General features: G+C 46.9%; 1 protein-coding gene across 1 annotated transcript in view; it reads right to left on the reverse strand.

Moving 5' to 3' along the window:
• Positions 1 to 14,065, reverse strand: part of LOC132399608 (gamma-secretase subunit APH-1A-like) — a 23,448-nt gene extending 9,383 nt beyond the window's left edge. The window contains exons 1-5 of the mRNA XM_059980150.1: positions 13,873 to 14,065; positions 8,998 to 9,168; positions 7,281 to 7,354; positions 4,276 to 4,398; positions 3,856 to 3,983 (exon numbers count right to left, since the gene is read on the reverse strand). Of these exons, the coding sequence (XP_059836133.1) occupies positions 3,856 to 3,983; positions 4,276 to 4,398; positions 7,281 to 7,354; positions 8,998 to 9,168; positions 13,873 to 13,985 (609 nt within the window). The 5' untranslated portion in view covers positions 13,986 to 14,065. The remainder of the gene's footprint in view (positions 1 to 3,855; positions 3,984 to 4,275; positions 4,399 to 7,280; positions 7,355 to 8,997; positions 9,169 to 13,872) is intronic.
• Between the last annotated feature and the right edge of the window lie 566 nt (positions 14,066 to 14,631).

Here is a 14,631-nt window from a genome sequence, read left to right on the forward strand (position 1 = left end):
GGTAAAGCCCCCCCCCACCATTCAGCACATCTCCACACTTCATACAGGTAAAGCCCCCCCCCCCCCACCATTCAGCACATCTCCACACTTAAGGGCGATTAAGGGCGAGGACAATTTCACTAAAAGGAGGAGAGTGGGTGGTGGAGGGGAACTGGCTGGGTCCAGTGTCCAGAAAGAAACGGAGAGCTTTGGGGCCTTCCTGATGGGGGGGGGGGGTCAGAAGTGAAAATAAGATGGGGGCCAGGGAACTTTAGATATTCACTTTGAAACTAATATTAGCACAAGTCCTCGAGTGGCATGGCTGGAGATTGACAAGTGCATGGTTATGCAAGGTAGTACAAATGTTACTGACACTCATAGCAAAACAGGCATCATTGTAAATATATGAAACAGCATCATTAAGAGACAAAGTGACCAGTGCAGATGAAAATGTGTCCGAGTTTGGGGGGGGGGGGGAGAGAGGTGGCAGTAGGGCTTTCAGAAAGGGTGTGGGTGACCGTAGGGTGCTAACTTTGTCCATGCTCTATGAACCTTTCACCAAGGGCTTCACTGGGAGTTTATTAATAAATTTAAAGATATACCATAGTAACAGGCCCTACTGACCCATGAAGCACATGCTGTCCAATTACACCAGAACCTACTAACTCTCCATCTTCGGAATAGAGTTATAGAGTCTCACAAAAGTACACCACCGAACAGGCCTTTTGGCCCATCTAGTCCATACCAAACCACTTAAACTGACTACAACCATCGAACCGCACCTGGACCATAGCCCTCCGTGCCCCGACCTTCCATGTACCAATCCAAACTTCTCTTAAGCATTGAAATAAAGCTCGCATGCACCACTTTTACTGGAAACTCATTCCACACTCTCACAACCGTCTGAGTGAAGAAGTTTCCCCTCATGTTCCCATTAACTTTTCATCTTTCACCCTTAACCCATGACCTCTATTTGTAGTCCCACCCAACCTCAGTGGAAAAAACCTATTTGCATTTACCCATCTATACCCCTCATATCCCTTTCAAATACCCCTTACAAATCTATCTCAATTTTCTATGTTCCAAGGAATAAAAACCACATGATATAGGGGCAAAATTAGGCCACTTGGTCTGTTGAGTCTGCTCCAGCATTTCATCAAGCTAATCCATTTTCCTATCAGCTCTAATCTCTTGCCCCCCCCCCAACCCATACTCCTTCATGCCCTGATCAATCCAGAATCTAACAACCTCTGCCTTAAATAGACATAAAGACGACCTCCACAGATGCCTGTCAATGAATTCCACATTCATCTACTCTCTGGCTAAAGAAACTCTTCCTCATCTCTGTTCTAAAAGGACTCCTCTCTATTCTGAGGCTGCGACCTCCAGTATTGGACTCTCCCACCACAGGAAACATCCTCTCTATATCCACTCTGTCAAGGCCTTTCACCATTCGATAGGTTTCAATTAGGTAACCCCTCATTCTTCTGAATTCTAGTGAATACAGGCCGAGAGTCATCAAATGCTCCTCATATGATAAGCTGTTTTTAACCCTGGAATAATTTTTGTGAACCTCCTTTGAGCCCTCTCCAGTTTCTGCACATCCTTTCCAAGACAATGGGCCCAAAACTGTTCACAGTACTCCAAGTGAGGCCTCACCAGTGCCTTATAAAGATTCAACATTACATCCTTGCTTTTATGTTCTAGTCCTCTTGAAAGATTGTTAACATTGCATTTGCCCTCCTCACCACAGACTCAACCCGCAAGTTCACCTTCAGGGAATCCTGCACAAGGACTCCCAAGTCCCTTTACACCTCAGTTATTTGTATTTTCTCTCCATTTAGTCAACCTTTTCATTTCTACCAAAGTGCATGACCATACACTTCCTGACACGGTATTCCATCTGCCGTTTACTCGCCTTTCTCCTGATCTGTTTTAAGTCCTTATGTAGCTTCCCCATTTCCTCAAACCTGCAGCCCTTCCACGTAGCTTCAGGTCATCTGCAAACTTTGCAGCAAATCATCCAAATCACTGACATTTACTGTAGAGAACCGGTCCCTGTGGAACACCAGCAGCCAACTAGAAAAGGCTCCCTTTGTTCCCATCCTTTGCCTGCTGCCAATCATCTACACTAGAATCTTTACTGCAACACCATGGGGGGGGGGGGGGGCTCATAGCCTTATGTGTGGCACTTTGTCAAAAGCCTTCTGAAAATCCAAGTACACAACTTCAATCAATTTTCCTTCATCTATCCTGCTTGTCATTTCCTCAAAAAATTCAAGTTTCCCTTGAGGAAACCATGTGGACTACGGCCTATTTTATCATGAGCCTCCAAGTACCCCGAAACCACGTCCTTGACAATCGACTCCAACGTCTCCCCGACCACCGAGGTCAGACTAACTGGCCTACAGTCTTCTGGTTTATTTTTAGCACCTTTCTTAAACAGTGGAGCAACACTGGCTACCCTCCAATCCTCCAGTACCTCACCTGTTGTAAGAATGATTTATGGCCCCGGAAATTTCCGCACTAGCCTCCCACAGGATCCGAAGGGATACCCTGAAATGCACTGGAGATTTATCCAGCCTCAGACAGTAAACACCTCCTCCTCTGTAATCACTAGAGGGTCCATAACCTCGATGCTGCTTTACCTCACTTCAATAGAGTTGGGATGCAATATTAAAATTGTACAAGGCATTGGTGAGGCCAAATTTGGAATATTGTGTACAGTTCTGGTCACCGAATTATAGGAAAGATGTCAACAAAATAGAGAGAGTACAGAGAAGATTTACTAGAATGTTACCTGGGTTTCAGCACCTAAGTTACAGGGAAAGATTGAACAAGTTAGGTCTTTATTCTTTGGAGCGTAGAAGGTTAAGGGGGGACTTGATAGAGGTATTTAAATTATGAGGGGGATAGACAGAGTTGACGTGGGTAAGCTTTTTCCATTGAAAGCAGGGGAGATTCAAACAAGAGGACATGAGTTGAGAGTTAGGGGGCAAAAGTTTAAGAGTAACACGAGGGGGAATTTCTTTACTCAGAGAGTGGTAGCTGTGTGGAACGAGCTTCCAGTAGAAGTGGTAGAGGCAGGTTCGCTATTGTCATTTAAAGTAAAATTGGATAGGTATATGGACAGGAAAGGAATGGAGGGTTATGGGCTGAGTGCGGGTCAGTGGGACTAGATGAGAGTAAGCGTTCGGCACAGACTAGAAGGGCCGAGATGGCCTGTTTCCGTGCTGTAGTTGTTATATGGTTATATAGACTATGTCCATCTCCAGAGTTTAAAAAAAAGGCCATTTAAGATCTTCCCCATCTCTTTTAGCCTCACATATGGATTACCATTCTGACCATCCAGAGGACTAATTTTGTCCCTTGCAATCCTTAATTCTTTAGGATTCTCCTTCACCTTGTCTGCTAAGGCAGCCTCATGCCTTCTGTTAGCCCTTCTTTAAAACTCAGGAGGCTTCCAGTGACTGAGGCCAGTAATTGGGAGTTAATGTCCAGGGTGTTCAGAGGGACAAAGGTGGACAATTGTATCATACCCCAACACAGGATGCTGGAAATGCAGAGTAACACACAAATTGCTGGAGGAACTCAGCAGTTCCAGCAACATCTATAGAAATGAACAAACAGTTGACGTTTCAGCATCCTGAAAAGAGTTATGGCCTGAAACATGGACTGTTTATTCCCTTTCATGCATACTGTCTGACCTGCTGAGCGTGTCTGTGTGCTCTGTATCATACCCTGTAATAAAGGGAGCCATCCAATTGCACTGCTCACTAAACTATAAACGTCAGAGTACCAGTCAGAGCAGTCAGCTCACGCCAGATCTCCGTCAGTCAGGGGGAGGGAGGATGGGGTGGGGAAGCCAGAACTCACCAGGCCAGAGGTCAGCATGTGGCTGGAAACGATCACAGCCAGCACCAGCCACTTCCCTTTCTCACAGGCGTCGAAGAACACCACTCCCCAGAACGTGTGCAGCAGGACCAAGGCCATGGTGAAGAATGCTGAGGGGGTAGGCAGGAATCACACAGTTAGACCGCGAGTGGCTAACCCTCTCCCTTTCTCCTGGGCAGTAAGACAAACAGGAGCCAGGCGTACCAAACCTCCCACACTCTCAGAGATGGGCAGCACAGAAACAGGCTTTTCAGCCCATCGATCGATGATCAACTCCCTCCCTCCCCACCCCACTCACCTGGGAGGCATTTAACAGCAGCCAACCTGCAAGTTGCTGGGTTGTGGGGGAAAGTGGACCACCCAGGGGAAACCGTGCAATCACAGGGAGAACGTGCCACTCACCTGAAGTTAGGAAGAAATAGGGAGATCCCCCATGAATCCCAACCACTCCTGGCCCCAGTGAGTCAGACAGGACGTTGATGACGGAGAAGGCGCCGCTGATGACTCCAAAGGCCAAGCCTGAAACTGCAGAGAGAGGAGTTGGAGTCAAGAGGAGGAGTGTCAAGGCTGGAGGCAGGGAGGGAACAGCACAAAGCCACAGAGGGACTGGAACTGAGGAATGGACTATGGGCTACTTCAGGTTACAAGAGGCCTGGAAAGGGTCATTCAGCTTTACATGAATACCCATGAACAGCCAAGTGAAACAGTGTTACTCTGTTGCAACACACAGTGCCAGCAGTCACACATAGCACGCATAGCAATTAGAAGACAGCAATAAAATATAGCCACATAAAGTCCGTGAATTTTGCAGCAGTCTGCAGTCGAACAGAATGCATCTCGTTCCAGCATATTGATGTAGACACAGAGAGGGCAAGACAGCGGCTGTACTTAATTAGGAGTTTGAAGCATGTCAACAAATATGTTCAAAAACTTCTACAGTCGTACCGTGGAGAGCATTCTGACAGGGTGTATCACTGTCTGGTATGGAGGGGCTACTGCACAGGACCGAAAGAAGCTGCAGAAGGTTGTAAATCTAGTCAGCTCCATATTGGGCACTGGTCTACAAAGTACCCAGGACATCTTCATGGAGCGGTGTCTCAGAAAGGCAGCGTCCATTATTAAGGACCTCCAGCACCCAGGGCATGCCCTTTTCTCACTGTTACCATCAGGGAGGAGGTACAGAAGCCTGAAGGCACACACTCAGCGATTCAGGAACAGCTTCTTCCCCTCTGCCATCCAATTCCTAAATGGACATTGAAGCTTTGAACACTATCTCACTTTTTAATATACAGTATTTCTGTTTTTGCACATTAAAAAATAATCTATTCAATATATGTAATTGATTTACTCGGTTATTTATTACGTGTTTTTAAAAAAAAAATTTCTCTCTCTCTCTCTCTGCTAGATTGTGAATTTCACCTCCCATGCCGGTGATAATAACCTGATTCTGATTCTATCTTCTGCTGAGCAAACGCTGGAGGCAGCATCAACTCCAGCATGGATGTCACGCCACACCACCTCCACACTTCTGTGGAACGACCGACCACAATGCACCCTCCTAGGCAGCTGCAAACAGGCGACACCACAGCTGCAGGCCTAGTCCTCGCTAGGGCCTAAGCTATGCAGCTCCCCTGCCATCTGTCAATAAACCAATTCCACACCACCAATGTCAGACAGGGTCTTGCAATCACAAGAAAAATGAATAAGACAATGACACGTCCTTTACATACTGATGCCTCTGTCGCAGGCAGCATCAGTTTCTCCGCTAATAGGCGACTCGCTGTTGGAGGAAACCTATGGTTCTTAATGGCGAGCAGGGTCATAACAAAAGTTTAAAAAAAAGGCAATAATACCTTTGGTTGGACCCATAAATGCTGTTGTGTCCAAGCACGCCGCCATCTTACCAGAAAGTGATATTTTCACAAAGCAAGCTTAAATTGGAATCACAATCAGGTTTTTTTTAATTTTGCAGATGCTGAAAACCAGAGCAACACACAAAATTCTGGAGGAACTCATCAAGTCAGACAACATCTATGGAAATCAATAAACAGTCGGATCAACGTTTCAAGCCAAGGCTCTTCATCAGGGCCTACCCATCAAGACTGCTCTACCATTCAATCATGGCTGAATTATTATCCCTCTCAGTTCTTCTGCCTTTCCCCTGTAACATTTGATACCCTTACTAATCAAGAACCTATCAACCTCCACTTTAAATATACGAATGACTTGGTCTCCACAGCTGTCTATGACAATGACTTCCACAGATTCACTACCCTCTAGCTACAGAAATACCTCCTCCTCTCTATTCTAACGGGAATTCTGAGACTGTGCCCTCTGGTCCTAATCACTCGAGTCGAGTATGATGTTCTCCTAGCAAAGGTATTATTCCCCTAATGGAGAATGTCTTTCCGTAACTTTGTTTAACACAGGGAGCATGGGCATCTTGACAGGTCAGGGTCAGTGTCCCGTGCCACGGTGTGCAAGGTGACTGGGACTCTTCAGTGCTGCAGCCTTCCTCTGCCTTCACTGCCATCAACTTCCACCAGCTCCACCGCTGAGGTCTTAGTTGGATCATTCATTGTCCGGAACGTCCCCCCAACCCCTTGACCTGACTGCCACGGGTGACCCTATCAGGAGATCCAGATGGCATTGCTCTCGGGATCTTAAGAACTCAAACTCCTCCACATCAAGGTGATGATCCTTGGAGAAGGGTCCTAGATTATCCCACTATTGGGACCATCTTTCCCATGTCAACTCCATCTAGGATTTTCAATAGGTTTTAAGGAGATCCCCCACCCCTCATTCTTCTGAACTCTTCATATGACAACCCTTCCATTCTCAGCACCCTCCAAGGCCAGGTTATCTTTGGATGGGCATCTTGGTTTGAAGGGCCTGTTCATGAGCTGTATGCCACCTTAGCTGACGTGGACACAGAGGGTTGAATGTTCTCCAGTGATTCCTGGACTCACTGGATTTCATTGCCAGTGAGGCTCAGCGGACACGATTACAACAAATGAGAAGCATTGATCATGTGGATAGTCAGAGGCTTTTTCCCCAGGGCTGAATTGGCTAGCACAAGAGGGCAGAGTTTTAAGGTGCTTGGGAGTAAGTACAGAGATGTCAGGGGTAAGTTGTTTGTTTGTATGTAATGCAGAAAGTGGCAAGTATGTGGAATGGGCTGCTGGCGACAGTGGTGGAGGTGGATACCATAGGGTCTTTTCAGAGACTCCTGGATGGATACATGGAACTCAGAAATACAGAGGGCTATGAGTAACCCTAGGTTGTTCTAAGATAAGGTCATGTTCAGCACAGCTTTGTGGGCTGAAGGGCCTGTATTGTGCTGTAGGCTTTCTATGTTTCTAACTCCATTGCTACAGAACAACAGTATCATGTTGGAGAGATCTTACCATATGCCATCTGGCCAATGGAGATGGGAGATCGTCCGTCTTCACTTAAAGCCACCAGCCCCTGATCAGCTTTCCTGTTGACCAGAGAAACACCAGTGAAAAATTCTAGATTTTAGCATTGCCGGTTATCACGATGCACAGGACTTGAACAACAGGACTACTGGGTCAAATGGCAGCACCGTTGCTGGCACTACTGATGTTTCTAATAGTGGGGAGAGTCTACAACAAAAGGCACAGCCTCAGAATACAAAAACATCTCTTTGCGTTGGAGATTAGGAGGCTAGCAAAACTGTGGAATTCATTGCCACAGGCAACTGTGGAGGCCAGATCATTAGGCATATTTAAGGCAGTGGTTGATAGGTACTTGATTAGTCAGGGTGTCAAAGGTTACCGAGAGAAGGCAGGAGAATGGAGTTGATGGGGATAATATATCAGCCATGATGGAATGACAGGGCCAACTTGACGGGCTGAATGGCTTGGCCCCTGTGACAGTAATTAATTTTTGCACCGCAGAAAAAACCCTATCTGCCTGCAACACGGCTTAGTGTGGCAACTGCTCTGGCCAAGACCGCTAGAAACTGGAAAGAGTTGTCAACTCAATCCTGTAAACCTGCCTCCCCCTCCACTGACCCCACCTACACTTCCTGCTGCCTCAGCCAAGCATGAAGGACCCCATCCATCAGATCATTCTCCCTTCTCCCCTCTCCCTTCAGGCACAAGATACTATAGACTGAAAATAAGTACCACCAGGCTCCAGGATAGTTTCCAAGATTCCAGGATAGCCAGTTGGGCACATATCCCTCTAAACATTTCCTATCTGTGTATCTGTCCAAGCACCTTTTAATTTACTAATGTATCTGCTCTGACAGTTCATTCCAGATATTGACCATCCACTGGGTGAAAAAGTTGCCTCTCAGGTTCCTATTAAACCTCTGCTTTCCCTCTTTAAACCTGTTCCCTCCAGTTCCTGAATCAGATTTAATGTGACGCAGAGCTGACTCAATGGGCCAAATGGCCTACTCTTGCTCCCATGTCTAATGGTCTCTCAGACCACACCCCCACTTACTTCTCCTGTAATTCATTTCCATCAACCCTATTCAGGCTCCATCCCTCAATCACAAATTAACCCATCGACCCCGCACAGGAGGAAACCAGAACACTATGGGGAGTGTCCATCCAGTCACAGGGAGAGCGTGCAAATGTCACACACACACAACACCAGGACTGAAAATGGACTGATGGATGATGAGATTGGATCAAAGCAGGATGAGAGGCATCTTGAGAGAGGTGTACAAGAGGTGAAGATCAATTAGGGAGCCAGAGAATTTTTCATAGGGCAGAAATGAGGGGGCATAGTTTTGATTGGAAGAGAGTACACGGGGAATATCAGAGGCAAGATGTTTGTTGTTGTCATGGAAAGCCATGCCAGGAGTGGTGGCACATTAGGGACTTTAGAGTCTCTTAGCACATGGATGATAGAAAAGTGGAGGGCTACGTAGGAGGAAGGGTTAAAGATGATGAAAAGATAGGCACAACAATGTGGGCTGAAAGGCCTGCACTGCACAGTGGTGCTTGATTTGCTGAAGATCCCAGAGGCATCTCCTGAACCTTGGTGAATCACTATCGGCATCTCACCTGGAAGTGGGATGGACACACACACACTCAGTTTTATTTTCTCTTTTATAGGTAAGTTGGATCCACTCTGATTTGAACTTACTTGAGCAGCTTGTAGTAGGCGAAGCGGAAGGCTTCCTGGAAGAGGACGGAGATGCCAGCACCCATGACCAGTAGCCCATGCTGCACGCTGGTATTGTCTTTATTGCTGAGCTGAACAGCCACGAACCACAGCAGGGAGGAGAGGAGTAGGGACACCAGCCAAAAGAATGACCTATGGGTGAAAAGAGCACAGTTAGCACCAAGGCACACAACAGTCACAAGGACCAGGCTGCTCATATTCAAAGGTGAACATAAAGGGACAGAGTGGAGGCCGATCAGCTCCTTAAGGTGGTTCTATTGAGATGATCCAATCTTGGTTGACACCACCAACTTGTTCTCCACCATTTACAACCAAGGAACATTCTGACGCTCAAGTACACTAGGAACAAATAGGCCAGCAGAGACACTGCACGCCAAAGGGCTCATTTCCATGCCATATGACTATCAAATACCAGAGGACATCCATTCAAGGTGAGCACTGGGGGAGGAGGGTCATTTAAAGATGCATGCACAAACCTTTTCAAAGAAAAAGTAGAGTGTGCTGGAACAGTGGCAATTAAAAGACATTCAGACGGACTTACAAATACGCAGGTGTTGTGATGGAAATAACTGGTTCTTTGAGTCTCAACAGTAGAGGCCTGGACACACTCATTTTAAATAATAAGGAATTTATTTACAAGGGGAAGTCGGGTCAACACAAGCAACTACAAAACTGTGGGGACAGGGGACAGTTACACCAACATAGAACAAGGGAAAAGCACTATGACAGCTATCCCCCTTGACCTTGGATGGCTACACTCCCTTACCAGGACAAACGATAAACCTTCTCAAACATAAATCAATTGCACTTACCTCCAATGAGGTGGTCTGTAAGAGAGACTGAGCCAAGCACATGTCTCACCTTTTATAGCATGGGGCTGGGAGAGATAATCCAATTAAGGTGACCAATAGTTTAGGTGTGCATTGATTAGTTGGGGGACTAAATGTTGATTGGCATGTGGTGTGTGCTCTGACCAGCCAGGTGGCAGTGCGTCTGTCACATGGCCGGTATCTCTGGATACAACAGGGAGCAGAGTGACATGCATCTTGTACAGGGAGAACCAGAGAATCAGGGACTTGGGGTCATGTCTAGTGCAAACACAATGGGCTAAAGGGCCTCTCCCTGTGCTGTACAACTCCATTACTAGGATCAAGGGAGTTGCAAGTAGGCTTCCAGTAAAAGGCAAGGTGCGTAGAACAAAAATATCTGTGATAAGATGAGTGGGGATGGCTAAATGGGGACAAGAACAGCAAATGAAGATTTATTTTCTCTGGGAAAGGTCTTGCACCATGAAAATGGTGAAACTGGACTGAGAGTTGCAAACACAAGAGATTCTGCGGATGCTGAGAATCCAGAATAACGAACAAAACGCTGGAAGAACTCAGGAAGTCAGGCAGCATCTATGAAAATGAATAGTCAACATCTTGGAACAGGATCCTTCATTAGGACTAAAAAGGAAGAGGGGAGATGCCAGAATAAAAAGGCAGAGGGAGGGGAAGGAGGACAAGCTTAAAGGTGAATAGTAAAGCCAGGTTGATGCGGGGGGTGGTGGGGGTGAAGTAAGAAATTGGGAGGTGAGAGGTGGAGAAGGCAAAGAATCGGAGAAAAAGGAATCTGATAGGAGAGGAGAATGGGAGAGAGGGAAGGAGAGGGGCACCAAGGGGAGGTGATAGGCAAGTAAGGAGAGGTGGTAAGAGGAAAGGGGAGGGGCAAAAAAAATTAGAAGTTGGAGAAATCATGTTCATGCCACCTTGACAGAATAGGAGGCATTGCTCTTCCCAATTGAGAGTGGACTCATTGTGGCAGAAGACCATGGGCTGACGTGTCAGAACGGGAATGAGGATAGGAATTAAAATGGTTGGCTATCTACTTCTTGCAGATGGAGTGGAGATATTTGACAAAGCAGTGCCCCAATTTACATAGGGTCTCACCAAAGAGGAGGACGGATAGTTTAGTGACAGAAACAATGATACATTATAGTACAACTCAAGGTGACTGAAAGTACTTTACAGAAGGCCAGTGTGAAATGGCAAAGCTACAACTTTAAAACCATGAACAAAAAATTATAAAATTACTTAGTCACTTAACAGAAAGGAGCAAACATTCCAAAACACTTTCCTTGTGTATGTTCCGGATCAAATGATCCATTAACCCATTTGAATGCATTATAATACTCTTAAAAAGTGAAACCAAACAACAGTTGAGAGCAGGGCTTCACTCCTGGATGCACTCAAAGTTTTCCATGTTCGCTTTGACTGTCAAAACGTAGAGGAACCATCACAAACTCCCACAGCCCCCAAGGACCCTGTGATTTCAGTCTCAGGCCAGCATGACAGCATCCTTCAAGAGGGTGAACCCATGAAAAGCATTTGGCCCAGATGGGGTAGCTCACTGATCAACTGGCTGGAATATTTACTGATATCCTTAACCTCTCGTTTCAGCAGTCTGAGGTAGCCACCTGCTTCAAGCAGGCTTTAATTACACAATTGCCTAAGAACGTAGTAACTTTCCTCATAACTACCGTCCTGCAGCAATAACAAAGTGCTCAGTCTCAGATGGTGGCAAGAGGGTGTCTAGGAGCAAGATAAGCAGCTGGTTGAGTGGTGTTGCAGCAACAACTTTACACTCAATGTCAGTGAGACCACATAAAACTGATTGTGGACTTCAGAGCGGGTAAGACACACCAGTCTTCTGATCCCTCGTGGAAGTGGGGAGAGGTTCCTGGGGGTCAGTATCAGTGAGGACCTAACCTGGATCTAACATATCGATGCAGCTATAAAGTGGCTATTTCACTAGGAGTTGAGGAGATTTGGTACGTCAACAAAAACACTCGGGTATTTCTATAGCTGTACTGTGGAGTATTCTAACTGGCTGTATCACTGTCTAGAAGTGGGGGTGGGGAGGGGGCTACTGCACAGGATTGAAGCAAGCTGCAAAGAGTTGTAAAATTAGTCTGCTCCATCTTGGGCACCAGCTTCTGTAGTAGCCAGTATATCTTTAAGGAGCAGAAAGGTAGCATCCATCGTTAAGGACCTCCACCACCCAACATCTGCCCTCTTCTCATTGCTACCATCAGGAAGGAGGTACAGAAGCCTGAAGGCTCACACTCAATGACTGAGGAACAGCTTCTTCCCCTCTGCCATCTGATTTCTGAATGGATATTAAACCCAAACACTACCTCAGTACAGCACAGCAGTATCTCAAATCCCTTAAAGGTCTGCAAAATTTCAGCATAACATCTAAAACTTTGACTAACTTCTATAAATACGTGGAGGACAATAATTTGTCTGGGTGTATCGCAGCCTGGTACAGGAACACCAGTGCCCTGGAATGGAAAATCCTAGGAAATGTAGTGGATACAGCCCAGTCCATCACAGGTAAAGCTCTCTCCACTTCTATATGGAGCATTACCAGCATCCATCAAAGACCCCAACCACCCAGGTCACGCTGTCGCTATCAGGAAGGAAGTACAGGAACCTCAGGACCACACTATCAGGTTCAGAAACAGTTATTACCCTCAAGCACAATGCTCCTGAACCAAAGGGAATAACCCATCATTGAAATGTCCCCACGACCCATGGATTCACTTTTTAAGGACTCTTCATCTCATATTTATTTATTTATTTTTGCGTTTGTAGTTGATTTTTTTGCACCCTGTTGGTACAGGCTTTTAATGATTCTATTTCATTTCTTGGATTTACTGTGTATGCCCACAAGAAAATAAATCTCGGGATTGTAGACTGTGACATACATGTTGTACACCAATCTCAAATAGCCCCATGAAAGTCATCATCTTGCTGACAGCTGGCACCTATTAAAGCCTTAAAATGTAGCACTTCAAAGTAATCCTTTAGTCCGGAGAACTGATACCACCTCGGTAAGTGAGATGGCCGCACCAGGTGAGGGAAGGTACCTCTAACACCTTTAAATTGCGTCACAGGAAAGATGGTCAGCCAGATAGTCTCCTCCCTTCTCCCACCATCAGTGTTAGGGCAGAGTCACCTTTCATCAACAAAACACCTATCTTTTACCAAATTAGGTATACCCTTTAAGCACAATCCCTTTAACAAGGGCATCTTAAAAATCAGAATCAGAAGTATTATCACTTCTTGTGCGACATGAAGTTTGCTTTTCCTTAAGCAGCAGTACAATACAAAGACACAAAAATTACTACGTTACCAAATCGATAGTGCAAATAGGAAACAGAAGTAGAACTTCAAACCCCAGATAGGACCCCCCATTCCCTGAAGGAGAAGAGGACCATCCCTGAGAGCCCAGGGGTGAAGGTCACGTCCCCATGCCTCCGAGCCCAGGAGAGAGTGAAGATCGCGTCCCACCCCATGGGAGGGTGATGGTCTCATCCCCACCCCATCACTCACAGCCCGGGGGAGGGTGATGGTCTCATCCCCAACCCATCACTCAGAGCCCGGGGGAGGGTGATGGTCTCATCCCCACCCCATCACTCAGAGCCCGGGGGAGGGTGATGGTCTCATCCCCAACCCATCACTCAGAGCCCGGGGGAGGGTGATGGTCTCATCCCCAACCCATCACTCAGAGCCCGGGGGAGGGTGATGGTCTCATCCCCACCCCATCACTCAGAGCCCGGGGGGAGGGTGATGGTCTCATCCCCACCCCATCCCTCACAACCCGGGGGAGGGAGATGGTCTCATCCCCACCCCATCACTCACAACCAGTGGGAGGGTGATTGCCCCGTCCTCATCCCATCCCAGGGTTGAAGGTCCTGTCTGCCGAACCCAACTGACCCCATCCCTTTAATTCGATTCCTTTAAGGGTTGGCCTGAGTCGCGGAGGGGGTAGGCTACAAGCCTCACTCACCCGGCTACCAGGATAATGACTCGCAGCGGATCACCGAACACAGTGGTCAGTAGCAACCCCAGCGCTGGCCCAAAGGCGATGAAGGTACAACCAAAGAACATAGCAGCGCCCATCTCGCTAAGGCACTGGCCACCGACCGGACATTTAAATCGCCAATAGCGGAGGTCGAGGGCAGGACGGCCCTGACTGGAGTAATTGGGACGATAGCCAATCAAAACTAGGGCACCAAACGTTCTACCCAATTGGCTTGCGAGGGGGGGGGACGTTGATGTTACTGACGGCCTGCTCAACCAATTGGACATTAAGATTGTGGTACCGCAGGTGCAAAGGAGTCGCGCGGGAAGGGGGGGGGAATGAAAATAATTGATGCACGACGCAGCCACTTAGATCCCAGAGGGCTGAAACATCTGTCCAATCGTAAATGAAAGGGAATACATTTGATGGATGGAAATTTAGACCAATAGGATTGTGCAACTGGACACATTTCGTCGAATCAGGCTCAGGTATAAGGGTGGGGCGAGGCGGGATTGGAAAATTATTTTCGTCCCTTGAGGCGTTCCGCATAACAAAGAGCTGCGCGTGCGCGAAACCGCAAAGCATTATAGGAGTAGTAGTCCAACTCTATCTATAGAAAAGAGTGAAATGCGATTTTTTTAAGACGAGCTTCTAGCGTGCTGGATGAGCATGGAGGTGGCTGAATACTGCTGTAGTTCTTCCAGATGGGGTGGGCAAATCTTCCGTGAAATTCTGCGTCTGAAT

Source organism: Hypanus sabinus, chromosome 9 (genome assembly GCF_030144855.1).
Source record: "Hypanus sabinus isolate sHypSab1 chromosome 9, sHypSab1.hap1, whole genome shotgun sequence".
NCBI classification, from domain to species: domain Eukaryota; kingdom Metazoa; phylum Chordata; class Chondrichthyes; order Myliobatiformes; family Dasyatidae; genus Hypanus; species Hypanus sabinus.